Genomic DNA, 21,337 nt, shown 5'->3' on the forward strand with positions numbered 1-21,337 from the left:
ATCAGTTGAGTTTTAGTAAAGTTCAAGCACAAAAATTTTCAAATGGGGTACATTTATTATTCTTTCCTTTAAATTTAAAATACATTATAACTACAACACAGTTGTTGTTGTTTTTTTACATAAAACGCGCACTTCATATTCACGCGCTTGTAGTTAGTGTGTAGTATTCAGGGGAGGGGCATTAAAACCCCATCGAAATCCATTCTGACTCATTTTTACTGAATCGATTCTTTCAAACGGATCGGTTTAAAGCCTCGTCTACCCCACACTCGATTCTCTCGACATTCCTCCGTTGAAAAAGATACATACTTTAAATTAAATAAGGTTAAAATCCAGTTCAGCTTTTCCGTTGCGTGAGCTTTTTCGGAGTTGGGAATCGATTCTCCTCATCGACTCGTTTATGAGTTGTTCAGAAGGAACCGATTCAGTCAGTCATCACTTCTTTAAACGTCTTTTACAGCGGAAGCTGCTCGGTTGTAAGGGTGTTTGTGGCACTTTTGTGAAACCTGTCGCCTCTATACGTGATGGTCGATGTTTGTAATCAACGGAAATGGAGTTTTCAGAGCATATTAAGACGGCTAATGTTGAGGACGTGGTGCTCAGAGAGGTGTCGCGAGCTCCGCGGACGGGAGCGCTGTGTGTGACCGGACACCACCTCCTGTTCTCGGACAGAGGCGAGGACAGCACCTGGCAACTCCTGCTGCTCATCAGGAACATCGATGCCATCGAGAAGAGGTGAGAAATAAAGCCACTTGTCTCAAAATAAAGATTTATACAGTCTGATTTATTCCCCCGAAGCTTGCACCTGAGATTATATTTTGCACATAGTTTTTAAATTGAATTCTATAACCTACACGTGATTCCATGTACAACTGTACAGATATAGTACTACAGACTGTACAGTTTAACCATGTTGGTTATTTTTGTAAGATCTTGTGCAACCCTGGAAAAACATAACAAAAGTGCTTTTCCAAAAATCTCCTTAAATGCATTACAGATTGACACAATTAGGCAATTAGATGTGTATAACACTGCAAATCCAAGTTTATGCTGAGTGTCAAAGACAACAAAGAAATGGCAATTATGAAGGTTGTGCTTTGTAGTTATGTTCTACTAAGAAAAAAATAAATGTAATGTTGCCTACATGTAGAGGACAAACGTAAAGACTGTCATCCGTACATGTATAGACATGCAAGAAGTACAGTAAATAGACGCCTATAGTTTTATAATAGCATATTTTCAAAATAATATGTTATGCAAGTAAGGTTTGATATTAATACATGATAGACACTTTGTTGACTTTCCTTGTTGCTTAAGGAGCAACAGCTGGCCTAGGGGTAGAATTACAGGGTTGTTCTTCTCATCCGCAGACAGCATGAAGGCCCAGGGGTCGAGTAGCTCATGACTCCGCTGAGGTTTTAGCCTTTTTTTAAACTAAACTAGAATTATGTTAACCGTGGAAAGCAGGATTTTTAGATTCCTAGCTCAACAATCCAGACTCTTTGTGAATCAGACATTTCTGTGGAATTATCAATCCTAGGGAGGCTTAGTGTTAGTGGAGTTTGCATGTTCTCCTCGTACTTGGTGGGTTTCCTCCGGGTACTCCAGTTTCCTCCCCCATTCCAAAGACATGTAGAATAGGCTACATGTGTGTGTGAAGGTTGACCGGAGGTCCTACCACAGCCGTGATAAATGGGAATAAATATTGTGGTCACCATTGGCCTCCATGGTGCCTAGTTGGACTACAGAGGTTTCTAGATGGATAGATGGATCAATTTTAGACATGCTTATTGACGGATCTACTTTAATATTAAAAGAAGGAAATCACATACATTTTATTATATAGTTATAAAACTATAGGTAAAAGTAACATTTCATTATTCTCTTTTAACTTTATTTCATTTGTAACATGCGTCAGTCATGTCTAAACCTGTGCTTTATATATAAACTTATCAGTAAGTTGGGAATGTGGTGTTTATCTTGGCTTGCCGTGTCACAGAATCATTAACTCTAAAGAAAACGATAAGGATACGCATCCTGTCCACTGTGAGGTATATTTGGCTTCAGGAGACCTAATAAATACATGTTGATTTTAATTACTGTCAGACTCTCAGAAGAAAATGAGTGTTAAACTGTAAGATGTTTTTTACTAGGGATGGATACTAATACAATACAAACTGTCAATACTGGGTATTGAAAATACATTACTACGTAATGTAAAGGATGTTGTATTCAAGCCTAAATGATGCCAACCCCTGTGGATGTGTTTTAGCAATCACAAACAAGTGTGCAAATTGTGTTCAGGGCAAATATTAACAGGAGGGATTATACTCATATTTTAGTTATTTTTGTTTTTAAAAATAAGCCAAGTTATTGCCCAATACAAAAATTAGTAAAATATGTATAGAAATAGGCCTAAGATTTATGTTTAGTTTATTATAATTTTTTTTTTTGTATTATAAATTTTTAATGTTTTAACCTTTGTTCCTGATTAAAAAAATATATAATTTGACTCTTTCAAAAACATTGCAATACATCAAAGAAATAAGAACTATATAGAAAGCAGTAGAATAATAAATATCTTTTTATTGGTTCAAAAATAATGTATGCATGTATGGAGCTGATTTAAAGTATTTTACCATTTTTTATTTTCCTGGAAATTTACCTTTTTACATTTTTCTTTTGAAGGTTATATTTCCTGTTTTGCTGTTTCTTAGCAAACCTTTATATCATTAGACAAATGATTGTGTGTTGTAGAAATGATATCAGATTTATATTATCATGACATTTTTCTCTCTATCTCTCTCCCTCTCTTTCTCTTTCTCTCTCCGTATCAGTGTTGAGAATCTTCTCGGATATCCTCAGGGCTTCAAAGCAAACCAGAAGCAAAGGTTTGATATTGCTGTGTCCCAAACTGCAAATGCAGACTGGCATATTTTTAAAATTATATGATCCCTTTAAATAAGTATTTATGGGTCACTTCCTGTCTGTGCACTGTTGCGATGCGCTGTGTTTTGCTTTTTTTTTGTGACGTTCTTTTGTCTGTGGTACGCAAGGCGTTCCTCAGGGGTCAATCCTAGACCCTGTTATATCAGACCTGTTTTTGTCTTGTACTGTACATCCTCGCATTTATCCTGGTTCATTTTCTTTGTTCTGCTGTATGTGCTCAGTCTGTGCTGCAGTTTATGGCTAAAAGTCTTTTATTTACTTTATTGCTTAAGTATCACGTTGCTGTTTGTGATGGGATTACAGAACCAGGTGCTACCAATGGTTTTAACACACTTCCTTCCTTTTTGCTCATATTAAAGTGTAAAAATATGACCAAAATTTTCCTGATTTTTTTGTATTTAAATGTCAAGAATGAAATCTCTGCTCTAAATTGAACATTTAAAACATACACTGTGCCAGTAAAAGCTTGATGGTGCAGACGATCTGTCTTACTTTTTTCAGTCTGCTTGCTGATGGCAGCTGTGTTCATGTGCATGCTTTACCGCTTCCTCGTGCTTTCTTTTAGTTTGCAGAGGGACAGTTAATGTAATCTAACGCCTGTAAAATATGTGTGTGTGTGTTTGTGTTTGTTTAGAGCATCTGGGTCGTCTGGTAGCATTGTGATTAAATGTAAGGACCTTCGCATCCTCCAGTTCGATATTCCCGGCATGGAAGAGTGCCTGAACATCGCCAGCTCCATCGAGGTACATGCAGTTTATCAGCGATCTGTTTTTTATCTCCAATCAGTTTGCAACATTTTGCATATTAAAAAGATGTTGACTGAAAACAAGTTGTCAATTATATCATGATATAAATATTTAGTATTACCCTGCTTTAGGTATTGAATACTGGATTCTAATTGGACGGGAGGTTTTCTCAGGTATCTCAGGTTTACGTTAAGGCACTCATTCTAACATGGTGTCTATGGTAACGGCTCATTCAGAGGGACTTGTACAGCTGACACACAAAAAATAGATTTTGTTTGTTGTGATGTGTTGTTTGACTAATTGTTGTGGTGTAAGAGGAGTAAAATATTTCAGCATGCACTTTGGGGAACAACAGTAACTCTGCTTTATGTTACCTCTGCATCACTGAATATTCTCTTGTCACAGCATGACCTGGAGTGGCACAAAGCTGTAATACTAATCCTGCAGTAAAGCTGTATTAGAGAAATGATTGTGATTTTTTTTTTTTTTTGGCTTTCTTGTTCAGTAAGGATTGTTCATTGTGTGTATGTGTGTGTGATCAGGCTCTCTCCTCTCTGGAGAATGTAACAGAAATGTACCCGTTCTTCCACCGGCCCCGTGGCCTCAGGCTGAGCGACCCCTGGGGTTTCTCCTCTCCGGAGCAGGACTACACACAAACAGAAAGGCTGGTGAGGTCATCCTCAACTCACTCACACACTTTCAAACACATGCGCACACACACACACACACACACACACACACACACACACACACACACACATTTACACAAGCTTGTGTGCTTTGAACCCCTTTAAGGAGGACAAACAGGAAGCAGTTGGTTTGGTACAGGAAGTAAATGAGTGATGGTGTTAGCAACTGACACTCTCACAGGAAAAGAAGTGCTCTGTGTGTGTGTGTGTGTGTGTGTGTGTGTGTGTGTGTGTGTGATTGAAACATTTGTCTATTTGTTGATTATATCTTATATCTTATATCTAGGCCATAGGTACTATGGTGGTAAAAGAGTGACTTCAACTCCTCCACATCCTCTCTAATTCACTCTTCTTATATTTAAATAATCTTTACTCTTGTGTGTTTTTGTAGATCTCTCTCTCGCTCTCTCACTGACTCATGCACACAAATACACACACACACACACACACACACACACACACACACACACACATATTTTTAAACTGGTCACCACCCCTACTTTAAGAACAATAAGGTTTTCTAAACTTGTCTATGTCTTCATGTCTATAAGCAAACACAAGCACTCTCCACAGAGAGACAGAGGAAGGGTGTACCAAGGAAAAAAAAGGAAAAATATGGGCTGCATTTGTACTTGCATTTAAAGATCAGTGGATTTCCTGGCTTTATCAGATTTTTTTTTTTTTAAATGCCTTAAAGGAGATTATTTAGGATTTTCATGGAATTGAGCACAACAGCGCCACTGTTCATAAACAACTTCGGGCTGAAGAAGTGAGAATAGAGGCTGGTTCTAATTTCTTTACAGTCCAGACTAGAGATTTATCTGTACCAGTCGTATCAGGTGGTAACACACCATTTCCCCTGGACTGGATCAAGATATGGGCTGATAGTTTTATATGACGTCATCAGCAACGATTAAGAAGGTGCACTAGAAATCCAGCTGTCATGATGGTATAACTGGTGGGTCTCATCTGGCTTATGGCATAGGCGGAGTTTAACATTTATTTTGGGGTGGCCAGTTTTTTTTTAACTGACATCAGTACAGAATTTGGCTGCTGCTTGGTGTGTTTTTCGTATTCAGTAACAGAAGACAATAGTGACACGCTTGCCATAAAGATAAACAACACAGCACAAATCAGTTTGTTTATCACACTCAGGTATACACAAGGGATTTGTCTTTCACACTTGATTGCAAGTCTGTTACAAGTGCAGTATCGGTTGGTTTATACAGTATTATACTGTTAGGCTTTCATTTCCTGTGTGCTCCTTTTCAAGCATTTAGTGTACAGACAAACTTGTTTCGTATTTAAATGAAAGTATAAAATAAGCATAGTTACTCATCTAAGTTAAGTATCATAAGTGTGCGCACACACACACACACACACACACAATTAGAAAGGGCTCAGCAACTATGTCACCTGGTTTGACAGCGGTCAGTCGAGTATAAAGAGACAGGCATGTCCAAAGGTTTTGAGAACGACATTCATTTTCACAAAGTCTGCTTCTTCAGTGTTTTTAGATCTTTCTGTCAGTATACTATGATATACTGAAGTATAATTAAGCATTTCATAAGTCTTAAGGGCTTTTACCGACAATTACATTAAGTTTATGCCAGGAGTCAATATTTGCAGTCTAGACCCTTCTTGTTCAAGACCTCTGCAATTCACTCTGGCATGCTGTCAATCAACTTTAGGGTAACATGCTGGCAGCGCATTCTTTATAATCAATGCATGGAGTTTGTCAGAATTTGTGGGTTTTCGTTTGTTCTCAATGGGATTAAGGTCTAGAGAGTTTCCTCACCATGGACCCAAGATTTCAATGTTCTGTTCCCTGAGCCACTTAGTTAGCACTTTTGCCTTTTTGGATGGTTAGAAGAGGTTGCTGTCAGGGGATGGTTTTAAACCATTATTTATACCTGGCTGTGTTTTATGGCTGTGTGTTCATGTCTGCAAAACCACCACTTGAACAAAGCCAAACTGAATTTAGGTGCCCAAAAAGAGGATTATAAAGAGGTATAAAGAGTTAAGATTTTAAAACCTTAAAAACAAAAGGACACAAAGCAGATTAAAGAGGATTCCAGCAGAAGCCCCTGCTTCTAGTGGCTGCCTCTAGTGGCCAACAGTGGTACTGGCATACAGAAGAGGAACTATGGTGATTGCTGTTACAACCGCAACAGCGAAACCTTGGAAAAGGAAATGATGAATGATGCATTAACAACGTTAACAACAGGGGGGTTAATTTTGTACCCCAAAATGCGACAGAATATGAAATTAAACGTCGAAAGGATAAACATTTCATTGGCTGATAGCAATAACAGAAATAAAAAAAAATGCAATGTAATGCAAATACTAATGCAACAGAACAGGAAACAGATTTGATTTGTGTTCAGTGTTGGGTATTAGTTTTTAGTTTGATTTAGCCAATACAGCTTTTCTGATTAATGTATTTGTTTTTCAGCTAGTAGAATGAAGCTAGTAGATATCAACAAAGGTATTGAAAAATGAGGGTGAGGGCGTCAGGAATAGAGCTTTCTGTAAATGTGTTTTAATCCTTAACAGTGATTTATATAAAGCAGTTAAATTGATTTTGAGACTGATTCGATCTTGTGCGGTCGGTTCGATTAATTAAACCGATTCATGCCACCTTGGGTGATTAGTGCAATATTGCCACCTACAGGAGTGGAGTGAGGAATTAGCGATTGGAAAGATCAGCTTTTGGACAAGGCCTGGCATTTAAATAGTCTGCAGCATTTTTCCTAAAAAGAAAAGGATATTAGAGCTTATTAACATTTTAGAGTTCATTATATACTTTTAATAGGTTATAATACTTTAAAATCTTGAAATAGTTTTAACCTGAATCCCTCGCTTTTTATGTTTATCTAAACAGTGGGACAGATGGAGGCTGAGCAAAGTGAACTCGGATTTCTCAGTGTGTCCGTCCTACCCGAGCGCTTTGATCGTCCCGAACTCGGTGGATGATGACTTTCTCGTAAAGGCAGCAAAATTCCGACAGGGTGGCAGATTTCCCGTACTGTGCTACTGCCACCACCGTAACTGCATGGTAAAATGAAACAGTGCTGTGGTATATATACAGCTGCCCTTGTACACACGTGCAGCTTAGAAGCATAAAAATAAATGTATAAATAAAACTCAAGACTCTCATATTAATAAGATTTAGGCAGGATCATTAGCAGTTTCTGTTCTTTTCTAATCTAAGTGTCACTTAACAAAAACACAGAAGAATAATATAGCTGTAAAATCCAGCAAAAACAAAAAAAAAGTCAAAAGGTGCTGTAGTTGCTGATAGTTATAATGATTTAATGAAGCTGTAATTGTTTTCCAGGTAATTATGCGGAGCAGCCAGCCCATGACAGGAGCCAACAGGAAGCGCTGTAAGGAGGACGAGCTCCTGCTTCAAGCGGCACTTGACGAATCTGAGCTGGGTTACATCATAGACACACGCTCCGCCCAGCAAGCCCAGCAGGCCAGGATGACTGGAGGGGGGTTCGAGTCGAAATCCTTCTATCGCCCCTGGAGGAGGTTACACAGACATATGGAGAGGTGTGTATTATTATTTAAGCAGGCATATTAGGGGTGTGTGTGTGCCTTCAGTCAGGGCCATAAATATTTAGATAGTGACATATTTTGTACTTTTGGCTCTGTACACCACCACAATGGATTTGAGGTCAAGCAGACTTTTAGCTTTTATTTAATAGCAAATGTTTAAAAAATATATATAATTAAGAGTCCAAATACTTCTGAACTTGAGTGTAAGTAAGACAGTTGTTACCTCTTTTGGGGGTTTTGCAGGAAGCACAGTTACAGAATGACTGAAATGTGTGTTTATTTTCAGAGGTAAAGTGTTACAGGAGAGTTTAATAAAGCTAGTAGAAGCGTGCGGAGACGCATCTCATAACATGGACCGCTGGCTGAGTAAGCTGGAAAACTCCAAATGGCTGTCTCACATTCACAGCGCACTGTCCACCGCGGGACTCGTGGCCGAGTGTATAGAGAGGTGAGGTCTGTTCTTTATCTATTGAGTCGATGATTTGGTCATTATATTCAAGGGGTGTTCAGGTCAAACTGGGAGTTCTGATTGTGCAAAATAACAGAACAGACTTATGAGAGTAAAAACCCCCTTTATTTTTCCATATAACCTCCCGCCTACAGTAATGCACTTATGCCAGCTTTTCACTAGTGCTTGGACACCATCTGGGTGGAAAGGTTTCGCAGTATGTTTTTTTCAGCCAGACTGCCTGCTTCACGTCTGAAACGCTGGCCTTCCAGGAACTTCTTTAATGGCCCAAACATTTGGAAATGCTTGGAGCGAGGTCAGGACTGTATGGGGAAGTTTCCGTAAGTGGTGTGGTTGAATGATTGTGTGTACAGTTCCCACAGACAGATGCGTCTCATCCACGAGTTGCCAACAAGTTATCTGTTGAATTTCGACAATGAAGCGTTAAATCGGTCTAGGGAACGACTGCAGTCAGCTTCAAGTCACCTCGGCGGAGATCGTCATTCTTTCAAATGTTTGCACCATTCAAATGTTTAATCGCGGCCAAGAGTCTCATTACTGCACTGTGCATAAAGTCTGTAAATATCAATCGCTCTTACACCTTCACCCGACACGCTGGACCCTCTACAGTTCGCTTACCGTCCAAATCGTTCCACAGACGATGCCATCTCTCATCTCCTCCACACATCGCTTACTCACTTGGACACTAGAAGGGGGAATTATGTTAAAATGCTCTTAATTGACTACAGCTCTTCATTTAATACCATAATTCCCTCCACATCTCAACCTGGTTCGGGAACAGCACCATGCAGGACAGACAAGCTCTACAGAGGGTTGTGCGATCAGCTGAGCGCACCATCCGCACCGAGCTCCCTGACCCGCACTCAATCTACAGCAGGTGGCGCTGGACCAACGCCAGGAAGATCGTGAAGGACCTCAGCCATCCCAACAATGGACTGTTCTATCTGTTGAGGTCAGAAAGCGATTCCGCTTCCTGAAGGCCAACACAGAGAGACTGAGGAGGAGCTTCTTCCCGCAGGCAATACAGTTTCTCAATCACACCACCACACAGTACTGACCCACACATATGGTTTTTACACACACATTGGACATTCTGGACATTCGTTTACACTAGTGGCCACTGCACAACTACACTTCGTGGTCATCAAATCACTCCATCACAAGTCACTTTAAATAAATCACTTTAAGCCACAACATTTTCTGTCATTCCCCACTTAAGTGGGTGAGCGAATTTTCAAGCCCCACTTATCAACAAAATGATAACGAAATGTACTATTTATTGAAGAATCAATTTCGAAACCAATAAGATCAAATAACACCAAGTTTAAAACAGATAAAATACACGTGCTATTGTTATAACAGGCTTACTTTGTCACTTATCTAGAGCTTTCTTTCAAAGAAGTCGAGTGGCTTATTAACGTGACTGGGGTGTGTTGTCTCTAAGTGTATATTTTTATATTGCTTATTTTATAATAAAAATCGTTTCCTGTAATTTTTCACCACAAACAATATTTATTTAGTGTAATTTGGGATAAATAATTTGTTATTTGTACATTGACAAACCCCTGCAAAATAAATGTGCCATAAAATAATCATTTTGGGGAATTTGTATTAATCGTTTCGACGGCTGTCACGTGCCTAGGGTTAATTATAATAGTAATAATATATTTAATAATAATAAACCTTTGAATGTATGTCCTAATATAATATTTGATAGAGATTATGTAGGGGGGCAATCCGTGGCAGGGGGCATTTTAGCGCATAACACCTGTTTGTGTCCGCGGTAAAGTTAGTTTGATATTCGCATCTCCGAAATCAATAGCTGCGTAAATAAACCCACGAATAAGATACCCACATATATTTCCTCTCTACATTGTGTTTAAGCTACATCCGTCTTAAATTATACATGTTTAAAAGCATAAACACCATTATTCTCTACGGCGCAACGAGTGATTTAGGGATCATCGCAAAATGCCGCACACCAACAAAAAGCGTAGAACGATATTGATCTTCCCTTCTGTTCAGCGCCTGAAGGATCAAAAAGCAACTTTGTTACCACACTGGAAACTAGAAATGCCAGACTAGTACTGCCTGATAAAATATTAATGTTTAACAACAATACAGAAACATCAGCATACACATAGGAATAAATGAAATTACATATATAATACAGAATGTTTCCTTATATATTGTTCCTCTGGAATTAACATGCCGACGTTAAACCGTTATTGTTGCACTATGGTTCCACTTTTTCTCTGATGTTATTTTAATTTACTTGTATTAATGATCCATTTCTTTGCGTGTGATTGTTTAGTTTCGAGTGTCCGATCTTTATTGTCAATAAAGAAAAGCATGAATTAGAATAGGTACTTTCCTATTATTTTCCACTAATTCTCTCCCATTCATTGCGCCCCACCTGTCATGTCTGTATTCTCCACTAGTGGGGCGCGCCCCACACTTTGAGAACCACTGCTTTAAGCATACTTGCACTGCATAAGTCACTTTAAATATGTGGATTGCACAACCCTGGACATTACCATTCTTTTATTACCATTCATTCTAACTCCATTCCACACAAAAATTACATAAATATGTACCTACTCGTACAGCTGCTTTTATTGTTCTATATTTCTTCATATATTCTTCATTCTTCATATATTTCTTCATATATTCTTCATATATTGTTTTTTTTTTTTGTACAGTTATTTTATTTTTAACTTTAATTTGTATACTTTATTTTATTCTTTCCTAGTTAAATTATTTATTTCCTATTCCTATTTATAGTCTTTTATTTTTAGGTCACAAGCAGTTGTCTAAGCATTTTACTGCATATCGTACTGTGTATGACTGTGTATGTGACAAATAAAATTTGAATTTGAATTTTTGAATTTGAAAAATTGCATCACAACTCTTGGTTTGACTTGAACGCCTCTCGTACATAAACATGAACAGCATTCTTATCCCAGGTTTAAATCAGTTTCTGCGGAATAGTTCAGTTAAATATTTCAGCGTGTAATATGTTTAGTGTTATATTAATTTTAGAGATGGTCACTCAGTGTTGGTTCACGGCTCTGAGGGAACAGACAGCACTCTGCTGGTGACATCACTCGCTCAGATCATCTTAGATCCAAACTGCAGGACGTTCACAGGCTTCCTTCGACTACTCGAGAGAGAGTGGGTACAGGTGAGGGACCGTTGATGTAGTTATGTGTGAAATCTTGAAGTTTGTTATAGTATTTTTTTACTAGGTTTAAGAACATATACTATACTGGCATAGGTATATGCACCCTTGACAATCACACTCATGTGTCCTTGTTTAACTATTGTATTAGTATCCTGAGATCAATCTTGTTACCTGCTAGTTCACCACCACCTTCTCTCTCCATCCACAACCTAGAGTTGATCCTTACTTTAATTGTTTTTCCCCCTCATGTTCCAGGCAGGTCACCGTTTTCAGCAGCGTTGTGCCCACTCAGCTTACTCACACGCCCGGCTAAAGCACGAGTGCCCGTCCTTTCTACTGCTGCTGGACTGCGTGTGGCAGATCCTGCGTCAGTTTCCTTTAGCGCTGGAGTTCAGCGAGGCTCTGCTGCTCAGACTGGCACAGGAAGCCTATGCTTCTGACTATGGGACTTTCCTGTGCAACAACGAATATGAACGGTGAGCCGAACTTTTACGCACCTCATATGGACATCTTATTTTTCATGTACAGTGGAACCTCGGATTACGAGTAACGCAGTTTACGAGTGTTTCGCAAGACGAGCAACAAGTTTTAATAATTTTTGACTTGAAAAACGAGCATTGTCTTAGTTTACGAGCACCGAGTATCATGTTTCACGCATGCGCTTCTTGTTTTAACAACGAGCGTTACATCATCACAAGTGAGCCAACGGTTTTTCTCTCTCTTGCAGCAGAATTGTAGGTAATCGCCTCTCCTGCTGGGTGAATACACACACACACACACACACACACACGCTGTGTGTGTGTGTGTGTGATGTGCGTGCACGCGCACACACACACATTAACGGAGAGACCATTTTTAAAACCTTTTAAAAATTAGCAAGGAACATTGCTAGTCACACTCACTTGAGCACATACCAACAGGATCACTGCTGTAAGTAAAACAACAACAAAAAACAAATTAAACAGCTCCTTACCTTTGAAAACAATCGCGACAGAGAGAAGTTTGTGTGTTTATTTGGCAACCTGAGAGAAGGGGAGCTGTAAAGCCGAGACCTATCGTCTCCCCTGCTGGGTCTTAGTGCTTGCAGCGTTTTTGAGTGTGTGTGTGTGTGTGTGTGTTTGTGTAAGGCAGAGAGTTTGCGTGTTTGTTTGGCAACCTGAGAGAAGGGGGCCGTAAACGCGAGCGAGCCCCCCTTCAGCCCCCCTCCTCTCAGGTTGCCAAATAAACACACAAACTCCTCTCTGTCGCGATTGTTTTCAAAGGTGAGGAGCTGTTTAATTTGTTTTTTTTGTTGTTGTTGTTGTTGTTTTACTTACAGCAGTGATCCTGTTAGTATGCGCTCACGTGAGTGTGACTAGGAATGTTTCTTGCTAATTTTTAAACGGTTTTAAAAACGTTCTATCCGTTAATGTGTGTGTGTGTGTGTGTGCACATTTTACACACATACACCCTGCGTGCACAAGCGAAAACCCTTATCTGTCGGGATTTATTTTTAAATTTTTTTAAGGTAAAGTACAGGTTAATTTGTTTTATTTTTACTTTATATTTTGTATTAATTATATTTATGTATTTATATTTTTGGGCTGTAGAACGAATAATTTAAGTTTCAATTATTTCCTATGGGAAAATTAAATTTGGTTTACGAGTGTTTTGGAATACGAGCCCGCTTCCGGAACGAATTAAGCTCGTAATCCGAGGTTCCACTGTATAGGGTGAATAGTGGTAAAGTGGGACAATGGGTAAAGTGGGACAGTTAAGCTTAATAATTTATATCTTTGCATGGATATGTTTTTACTACTAAAAATCAACAATGAGTTCATTATTAGCGAGTATGTGATAAAAAAAAAATCTGTGGCTATGACATCACTTCCGGGGTGTGGCACATCATATTTAACAACCATTTTCAGAAAATGTCCCACTTTACCACTATTCACCCCTAATAAATAAATTAATAATATATTAATAAATAATCCATTAATTAGCAAATAAAGGCTGTTCAAATTATCAGACCAAGCTGTCTGTTTAGCTTTTATACAGTGGCGAAACACAAATACTTTTTACTTAAAAAAAATTTTTTTTTTACTAATTATTAACAAAACTCCCACGGCACTGTTGAATTCTGACAATAGTGCTATAAAGTGACCATAAAGTAAGTGAGAACAACTACCTTGTGTTATGGCCATTTCTCAATATTAAATATCACTATTTTAATTACTTATTTAAAACATAATTACTTGTATTTGTTGCTTTGCTGTGGAAGAGGAACTAAACTCCTCAGTATGTGCTGTTACAGGTGGACTAATCAGATTTGCATTTCATGATGGTTCATATTCATACTTATTTTTATCTCTTGTGGACGCGACTGTCCTCTAAAACGGCATGTATGTGCACGCTGATACGTCTTTGTTTGCACCATCTGAGTTAAAACATGTCATGTGTGTGCGCGACTGTTTTTGCTCTGGATGATGACAAGCAGTTACTCGGCTGTATTTCTTGTGGTACATGAGAAGGAATTTAGCCAGGCCTCTCTGTTTATCCATTTTAGCAGCTGTTGCTAACACTGCTATGAAGTCACATGACCACGTATCATATATGTGGCCAACCTTTTGTAGGACCGCATACAAAGGGACTGAAAAACTGATCTGAAAAACTGATCTGAGAAACATTGGATTTGTGTGTTCAGGCAGCACTGAAAAATTAGATGTCACATTAGGGTAAAAATATTCAGATTTGAGACACGTCAGGCTGGTAACGTGAATGTAGCCTTAGTAATTCTGGCTTTAGTAAAAACGTCTGTTCTTCTGCTCCCTTCTCAACGTTAAGCAATATAGGTGTACCTTATTGTATGTTTGTTTCTGTCTAATTTTTTCTTTCAGACACACTTTGCATGTGAAGGAAAACACATACTGTCTCTTCCAGTTCCTGTTGCAGTGTTCAGAGAGAGAGCAGTACATTAACCCTCTGTTTGAACACACACAGCTTGCCATCTGGCCTTCAGTGCAGCCGCAGTCCATCCAGCTGTGGACCGGTGAGAGCGAAACACTACAAATCCTTTCACTCATAGACAGTTAATTGATGTCTTATTGAGTAACTGATTGTTCAATATCAGCTTCAGACCAGTGTGAATTATTATTACTAGAGTTAGTATTTGTATTGTATTTGTAATTTTAGTATTTTACCATTGACTGGTAAAGAGTTTGTAGAAATAGTTAAGAAGTTAAAGCTAAAAATAAGCTTTAAGACTAGCTTTAATCTAATCAGTGATATTATTACTTTATTACTTCAGGTTGAAGTCGACAGCCATATCTGCCTATCTTTCTGTACAGCAGAACTCTCTGACTAACTTAACCTTACAAAATAGTTTTTCTTTGTAGTAATGAGTGCCTTACGCCTTGTTTATAGCAAATTGTACTTATTTTGTCTTAGTAAAATACACTCCCTGTTTAAGGTAGATTATTAAATCTGTCACGTAACTGTTCATAACCACTTTTACTCAACAATTAGATTTTAGCGCCTAACACTGGCGTCTCAGTTTGAGTATTTTACACGCCTTTACCTTGTACAGCTGCGGATATGTTGAATATAATCAGAATATATGGGACAAACTGGTTTTAAGTGTCTGGAGTAATGCTGTGTAGCACGTTCGTTTCTGTTTTGGGATGATTCGGACAGATTTTAGTTGCATTATGGTAGTTTCTGTGTCTTCTGCATACTCTGTGTATTTACGGTAAACTATGGTGTTAATTAGCTCTGTTGAGTGATGTGTATAGTCACACCCACCTTGAGGGAAAACACGCCACCAGCAGTCATGTAATCTGGCACATAACTTCACATAACGTTCCTTCTACTCAACATTTAGATTTCTTTTATGCCGCAGGTTTAACTTCAGGCAAATACCAAAGGACTGGCAAAGTTTCATTAAATTCTGTCCAGACAGTTTTGTGTGATGCTGTGACAAAATCAGCTGATCAGACATACAGACATGCAAACATTCAGTCTTCGTATAGACTAAAAATTTTATGAGCCTGGTTTTTGTTCCTCCAATGTATGAAACATAAAGATATTATTGAAAGAGCTAGTTTTGACCAATGTAGAGACAAAACTTTTCTTTTGTTTATATAGATTATTATTATTATTATCTGGCCAGGGGTCCGTTCTTCGTACGTCGCTTGACACATCCAAGATAAACTGACACATCTAAGATGAGATCATTGTGCTAATTACGATCTGGCTAATTTGGTTCTTCGAACACACCTGTTGTTGATGATTAGTATATCTGGATTGAGTTGTTTAGGATTATTGCGCGTTCGTGCGTTGGTTTAAAAGCCGATATGCATTGACCGTAGAAACACTGATCACAACCACTTTGATTGGTTGACCAAATGGCAAAAGAACGAGCTCAATTTTTTTTGTAAGACGTGTTATGCACTGAAATGCCCGCCTGCCATGGATTGACCCCCCCTTCCACATAATCGCTATCAAATATTATATTAAAACATAAATTAATAGGTTAATGGTTTACAAATTACATGAGACAATAAATTAAAATAAGCAATATGAATATAAATATGTTGTATATAAAAAATAGAAATATTAATATTTTTTTCAAATACAACATGTACAGTATACTTTTATATTATTTATTTTATTATAATATTAGTTTCGTCCAATTTTTCATTATAAAAACTATTTATTTTTATTATATAAAATATTTATTTGGATATTCATTTGCATATTTGTGGCACAATAAATGTGCCACAAAATTAACATTTTACAAGAATTTGTATTAATGGTCTTGACGGCTGTCACATGCCGAGGGTTCATTATACTAGTAATATCATATTTGATAATAATAAACCTATGAATTTAACCTGTGATTTTATATACAGTGGTGTAAAAAAACTATTTGCCCCCTTCCTGATTTCTTATTCTTTTGCATGTTTGTCACATTTAAATGTTTCTGCTCATCAAAAACCGTTAACTATTAGTCAAAGATAACATAATTGAACACAAAATGCAGTTTTTAAATAATGGTTTTTATTATTTAGGGAGAAAAAATCTCCAAACCTACATGGCCCTGTGTGAAAAAGTGATTGCCCCCCTTGTTAAAAAATAACTTAACTGTGGTTTATCACACCTGAGTTTAATTTCTGTAGTCACCCCCAGGCCTGATTACTGCCACACTTGTTTCAATCAAGAAATCACTTAAATAGGAGCTACCTGACACAGAGAAGTAGACCAAAAGCACCTCAAAAGCTAGACATCATGCCAAGATCCAAAGAAATTCAGGAACAAATGAAAACAAAAGTAATTGAGATCTATCAGTCTGGTAAAGGTTATAAAGCCATTTCTAAAGCTTTGGGACTCCAGCGAACCACAGTGAGAGCCATTATCCACAAATGGCAAAAACATGGAACAGTGGTGAACCTTCCCAGGGGTGGCCGGCCGACCAAAATTACCCCAAGAGCGCAGAGACAACTCATCCGAGAGGCCACAAAAGACCCCAGGACAACATCTAAAGAACGGCAGGCCTCACTTGCCTCAATTAAGGTCAGTGTTCACGACTCCACCATAAGAAAGAGACTGGGCAAAAACGGCCTGCATGGCAGATTTCCAAGGCGCAAAACACTTTTAAGCAAAAAGAACATTAAGGCTCGTCTCAATTTTGCTAAAAAACATCTCAATGATTGCCAAGACTTTTGGGAAAATACTTTGTGGACCGACAAGACAAAAGTTGAACTTTTTGGAAGGTGCGTGTCCCGTTACATCTGGCGTAAAAGTAACACAGCATTTCAGAAAAAGAACATCATACCAACAGTAAAATATGGTGGTGGTAGTGTGATGGTCTCGGGTTGTTTTGCCGCTTCAGGACCTGGAAGGCTTGCTGTGATATATGGAACCATGAATTCTACTGTCTACCAAAAAATCCTGAAGGAGAATGTCCGGCCATCTGTTCGTCAACTCAAGCTGAAGCGATCTTGGGTGCTGCAGCAGGACAATGACCCAAAACACACCAGCAAATCCACCTCTGAATGGCTGAAGAAAAACAAAATGAAGACTTTGGAGTGGCCTAGTCAAAGTCCTGACCTGAATCCTATTGAGATGTTGTGGCATGACCTTAAAAAGGCGGTTCATGCTAGAAAACCCTCAAATAAAGCTGAATTACAACAATTCTGCAAAGATGAGTGGGCCAAAATTCCTCCAGAGCGCTGTAAAAGACTCGTTGCAAGTTATCGCAAACGCTTGATTGCAGTTATTGCTGCTAAGGGTGGCCCAACCAGTTATTAGGTTCAGGGGGCAATTACTTTTTCACACAGGGTCATGTAGGTTTGTTTTTTGTTCTCCCTAAATAATAAAAACCATCATTTAAAAACTGGATTTTGTGTTTACTTGTTTTATCTTTGACTAATAGTTAAATGTGTTTGATGATCAGAAACAATTAAGTGTGACAAACATGCAAAAGAATAAGAAATCAGGAAGGGGGCAAATAGTTTTTCACACCACTGTGTATATATATATATATATATATATATATATATATACACAGTATCTCACAAAAGTGAGTTCCCCTCACATTTTTGTAAATATTTTATTATATCTTTTTTAAGGGACAATGCTAAAGATATGAAACTCTGATAGAATGTAAAGTAATCAGTATACAGCTTGTATAATGGTGTAAAGTTGATGTCCCCTCAAAATAACTCAACACACAGCCATTAATGTCTGAACTGCTGGCAACAAAAGTGAGTACACCCCTAAATGAAAATGCCCAAATTGTGCCCAATCAGCCCTTTTCCCTTCCCGTTGTCATGTCACTTGTTAGTGTTACAAGGTTTCCGGTGTCCTTGGGGAGCAGGTGTGTTAAATTTGGTGTTATCGCTATCACACTCTCATACTGGTCACTAGACGTTTAACATGGCACCTCATGGCAAAGAATTCTCTGAGGATCTGAAAGAAAGAATTATTGCTCCACACAAAGATGGCCTAGGGTATAAGAAGATTGCTAACACCCTGAAACTGAGTGCAACACGGTGGCTAAGACCATACAGCGGTTTAAAAGGACAGGTTCCACTCAGAACAGGCCCCGCCATGGTAGACCAAAGAAGTTGAGTGCACGTGTTCAGCGTCATGTCCAGAGGTTGGCTTTTGAAAATAGACATGTGAGTGCTGCCAGCATTGCTGCAGAGGTTGAAGTGATGGGGAGCCAGCCTGTCAGTGCTCAAACCATATGCCACATACTGCATCAAATTGGTCTGCATGGCTGCCGTGCCAGAAGAAAGCCTCTTCTAAAGATGGTGCACAAGAAAGCCCACAAACAGTTTGCTGAAGACAAGCAGACTAAGGACATGAAATACTGGAAACACATCAAACACAAGATAAACTTATTTGGTTCAGATGGTGTCAAGGGTGTGGCGGCGACCAGGTGAGGAGTACAAAGACAGATGTGTCTTGCCTTCAGTCAAGGATGGTGGTGGGAGTGTCATGGTTTGGGGCTGCATGAGTGCTGCCGGCACTCGGGAACTACAGTTCATTGAGGGAACCATGAATGCCAACATGTAAACTGTGCCATACTGAAAAAGAGCATGATCCCCTGCCTTTGGAAACTTGGCCATAGAGCAGTATTCCAATATGATAATGACCCCAAACACACTTCCAAGACAACCACTGCCTTGCTGAAGAAACTGAGGGTAAGGTGATGGACTGGCCAAGCATGTCTCCAGACCTAAACCCTATTGAGCATCTGTGGGGCATCCCCAAACGGAAGGTGGAGAAGCGCAAGGTGTCTAACATCCACCAGCTTCGTGACGTGATCAAGGAGGAGTGGAAGAGGATTCCTGTGGCAACCTGTAAAGCTCTAGTGAACTCCATGCCCAAGAGAGTTAAGGCAGTGCTGGAAAATAATGGTGGCCAGACAAAATATTGACAATGGGCACAGTTTGAACATTTTCATTTAGGGGTATTCACTTTTGTTGCCAGAAGTTCAGACATTAATGGCTGTGTGTTGAGTTATTTTGAGGGGACATTAACTTTACACCATTATACAAGCTGTACACTGATTACTTTACATTCTATCAGAGTTTCATATCTTTAGCATTGTCTCTTGAAAAGATATAATAAAATATTTACAAAAATGTGAGGGGTGTACTCACTTTTGTGAGATACTGTGTGTATATATATATATATATATATACACAGTATCTCACATGTGTGCAAGATACTTTTCTTTTCCCACGTGAGTCAGTCCGCGTCAGTCGTGCTTTTTTTACCAATCAGATGTGACCTCGCCATTTCAACCAATCATAACCCACCAGGAGCGCAGCCTAAATCCTGTTTATATAAAATAAACCTGCTTCTGAGCAAGTTTAAGCTTACGGACATATTGCTATGACAGCAAATGCGAGATGCGCATCGAAGAACGAAACAATCCAGGATCAGGACAAATCCACAACAATCAAATCCACCTAACTGAATTAGTGACAGACGAAGAACGGACCGCAGGATTACTGAAAACGAATGAGTTATGGGAATTGTTCATTCCTCTTCTTCTTCTTATTATTATTATTATATAATTAATCATTCCAAAAAATTAAGTTCATAAAAATTATTAAACATCTATTAAATTATTTATTATTATTATTATTATTATTATTATTGTGAGTTTTTTTTATTGTGAAAGCTAAATACCATGAAAATACCATCTTATTTCCTTAATGCTTGTATTGTTTTTATGGTTTACATTTATAAATAAAGTTGTAGGTATAAAGAAAGCAAATTTTACTTTGATATTTGTAAAATGTTTTATTACATAAACTCTAAATCAGATTTAGATGTATTAACTTGTAGTTTTTAATTTAGATTATAAATAAAATAAATGCTATATTTAAAAATGATTAACATCAACACAGCAACAGAACTTCTCATCATCCCTGATTAATTTCCTAGAACAGCATTACACAAAATGCTTTATTCTATATTTAATTTTGGTACCTTCCGGCTAATGAAATAAGCAGCCCTATTGTATTTATGTATTTGTATCAGATTGTTTAAAACATCTTCAGTATTTCATTTGTGTTTGTGGGTTTGTGCATGTGTAGGACTCTTCCTCAGGTGGACAGAACACACCCAAATAATGGACGAGGCCCGAGAGGAGATCATGACTCTAGTGAAAAAGGGCAGGAAAGAGAAGATGACCAGTGATGAAGCCACACACACACTCTTCACACACCGAGACGCTTTCACTATTCTCGAAAACGACATGGACGAGCTGACGATACTATGATCTTCTCTCTGAACCTCTTCAATCTGTACACATCACTGCAACTTTTAAATAGGATTTTTAATATTCTGAAAATATTTTATTTTTTAGTAATTTTTAGAGTTTGAAAGACTATTGATGGGAACTGAAACCTGGAAACACTTCCACGCTCAGGGATCTTCCTGTTAACCTGGGGAGGAACAGGAAGCTACTAACATCATGTTGTTGGTTTTCAGATTCACACCGACCATCCTTTTTATTAGTCTGAGGTCACCCTGTTACCCTCAGAGTTTTTAAATGGTGTAAAAAAATAACCCAAGGCTGCTGATGTTCCTGTGATTTTTAGACTAATTCGAGAAAGTCATTTTGCAAGCTAATAAACTTTATTGTTAAGAACAAAACGCGAACAAATGACTCATGACTTTAAAGATTTATGCTTTTGGACCTCTGGGGATTTGTTGTGATTATTTAACTGTGTTA

General features: G+C 38.3%; 1 protein-coding gene across 2 annotated transcripts; it reads left to right on the forward strand.

Moving 5' to 3' along the window:
* Positions 1–428: 428 nt before the first annotated feature.
* Positions 429–21,258, forward strand: zgc:154055 (uncharacterized protein LOC556036 homolog). 2 transcript variants are annotated; one of them, XM_053510179.1, is made up of 11 exons: positions 429–735; positions 2,838–2,891; positions 3,584–3,692; positions 4,238–4,363; positions 7,269–7,442; positions 7,725–7,942; positions 8,235–8,396; positions 11,460–11,601; positions 11,857–12,077; positions 14,478–14,629; positions 20,697–21,258. In XM_053510179.1, the coding sequence occupies exons 1-11, from the start codon at positions 551–553 to the stop codon at positions 20,879–20,881; spliced, it is 1,728 nt and encodes a 575-aa protein (XP_053366154.1). In that variant the 5' UTR covers positions 429–550; the 3' UTR covers positions 20,882–21,258. The 2 variants fall into 2 exon arrangements, with proteins under 2 accessions (XP_053366154.1, XP_053366155.1); XM_053510180.1 differs by lacking the exon at positions 2,838–2,891.
* The last annotated feature ends 79 nt before the right edge of the window (positions 21,259–21,337 follow it).

The sequence above is a fragment of the Clarias gariepinus genome, chromosome 13 (assembly GCF_024256425.1).
Source record: "Clarias gariepinus isolate MV-2021 ecotype Netherlands chromosome 13, CGAR_prim_01v2, whole genome shotgun sequence".
Classification (NCBI taxonomy): domain Eukaryota; kingdom Metazoa; phylum Chordata; class Actinopteri; order Siluriformes; family Clariidae; genus Clarias; species Clarias gariepinus.

Bases quoted from the DNA above. Each gene is read 5' to 3' on its own strand.
- zgc:154055 (XM_053510179.1), top strand. From the start codon at position 551: ATGGAGTTTTCAGAGCATATTAAGACGGCTAATGTTGAGGACGTGGTG. The intron at 736-2,837 runs GTGAGAAATAAA...TCTCCGTATCAG, and splicing joins ATCGATGCCATCGAGAAGAG to TGTTGAGAATCTTCTCGGAT. The intron at 7,943-8,234 runs GTGTGTATTATT...GTTTATTTTCAG, and splicing joins TTACACAGACATATGGAGAG to AGGTAAAGTGTTACAGGAGA.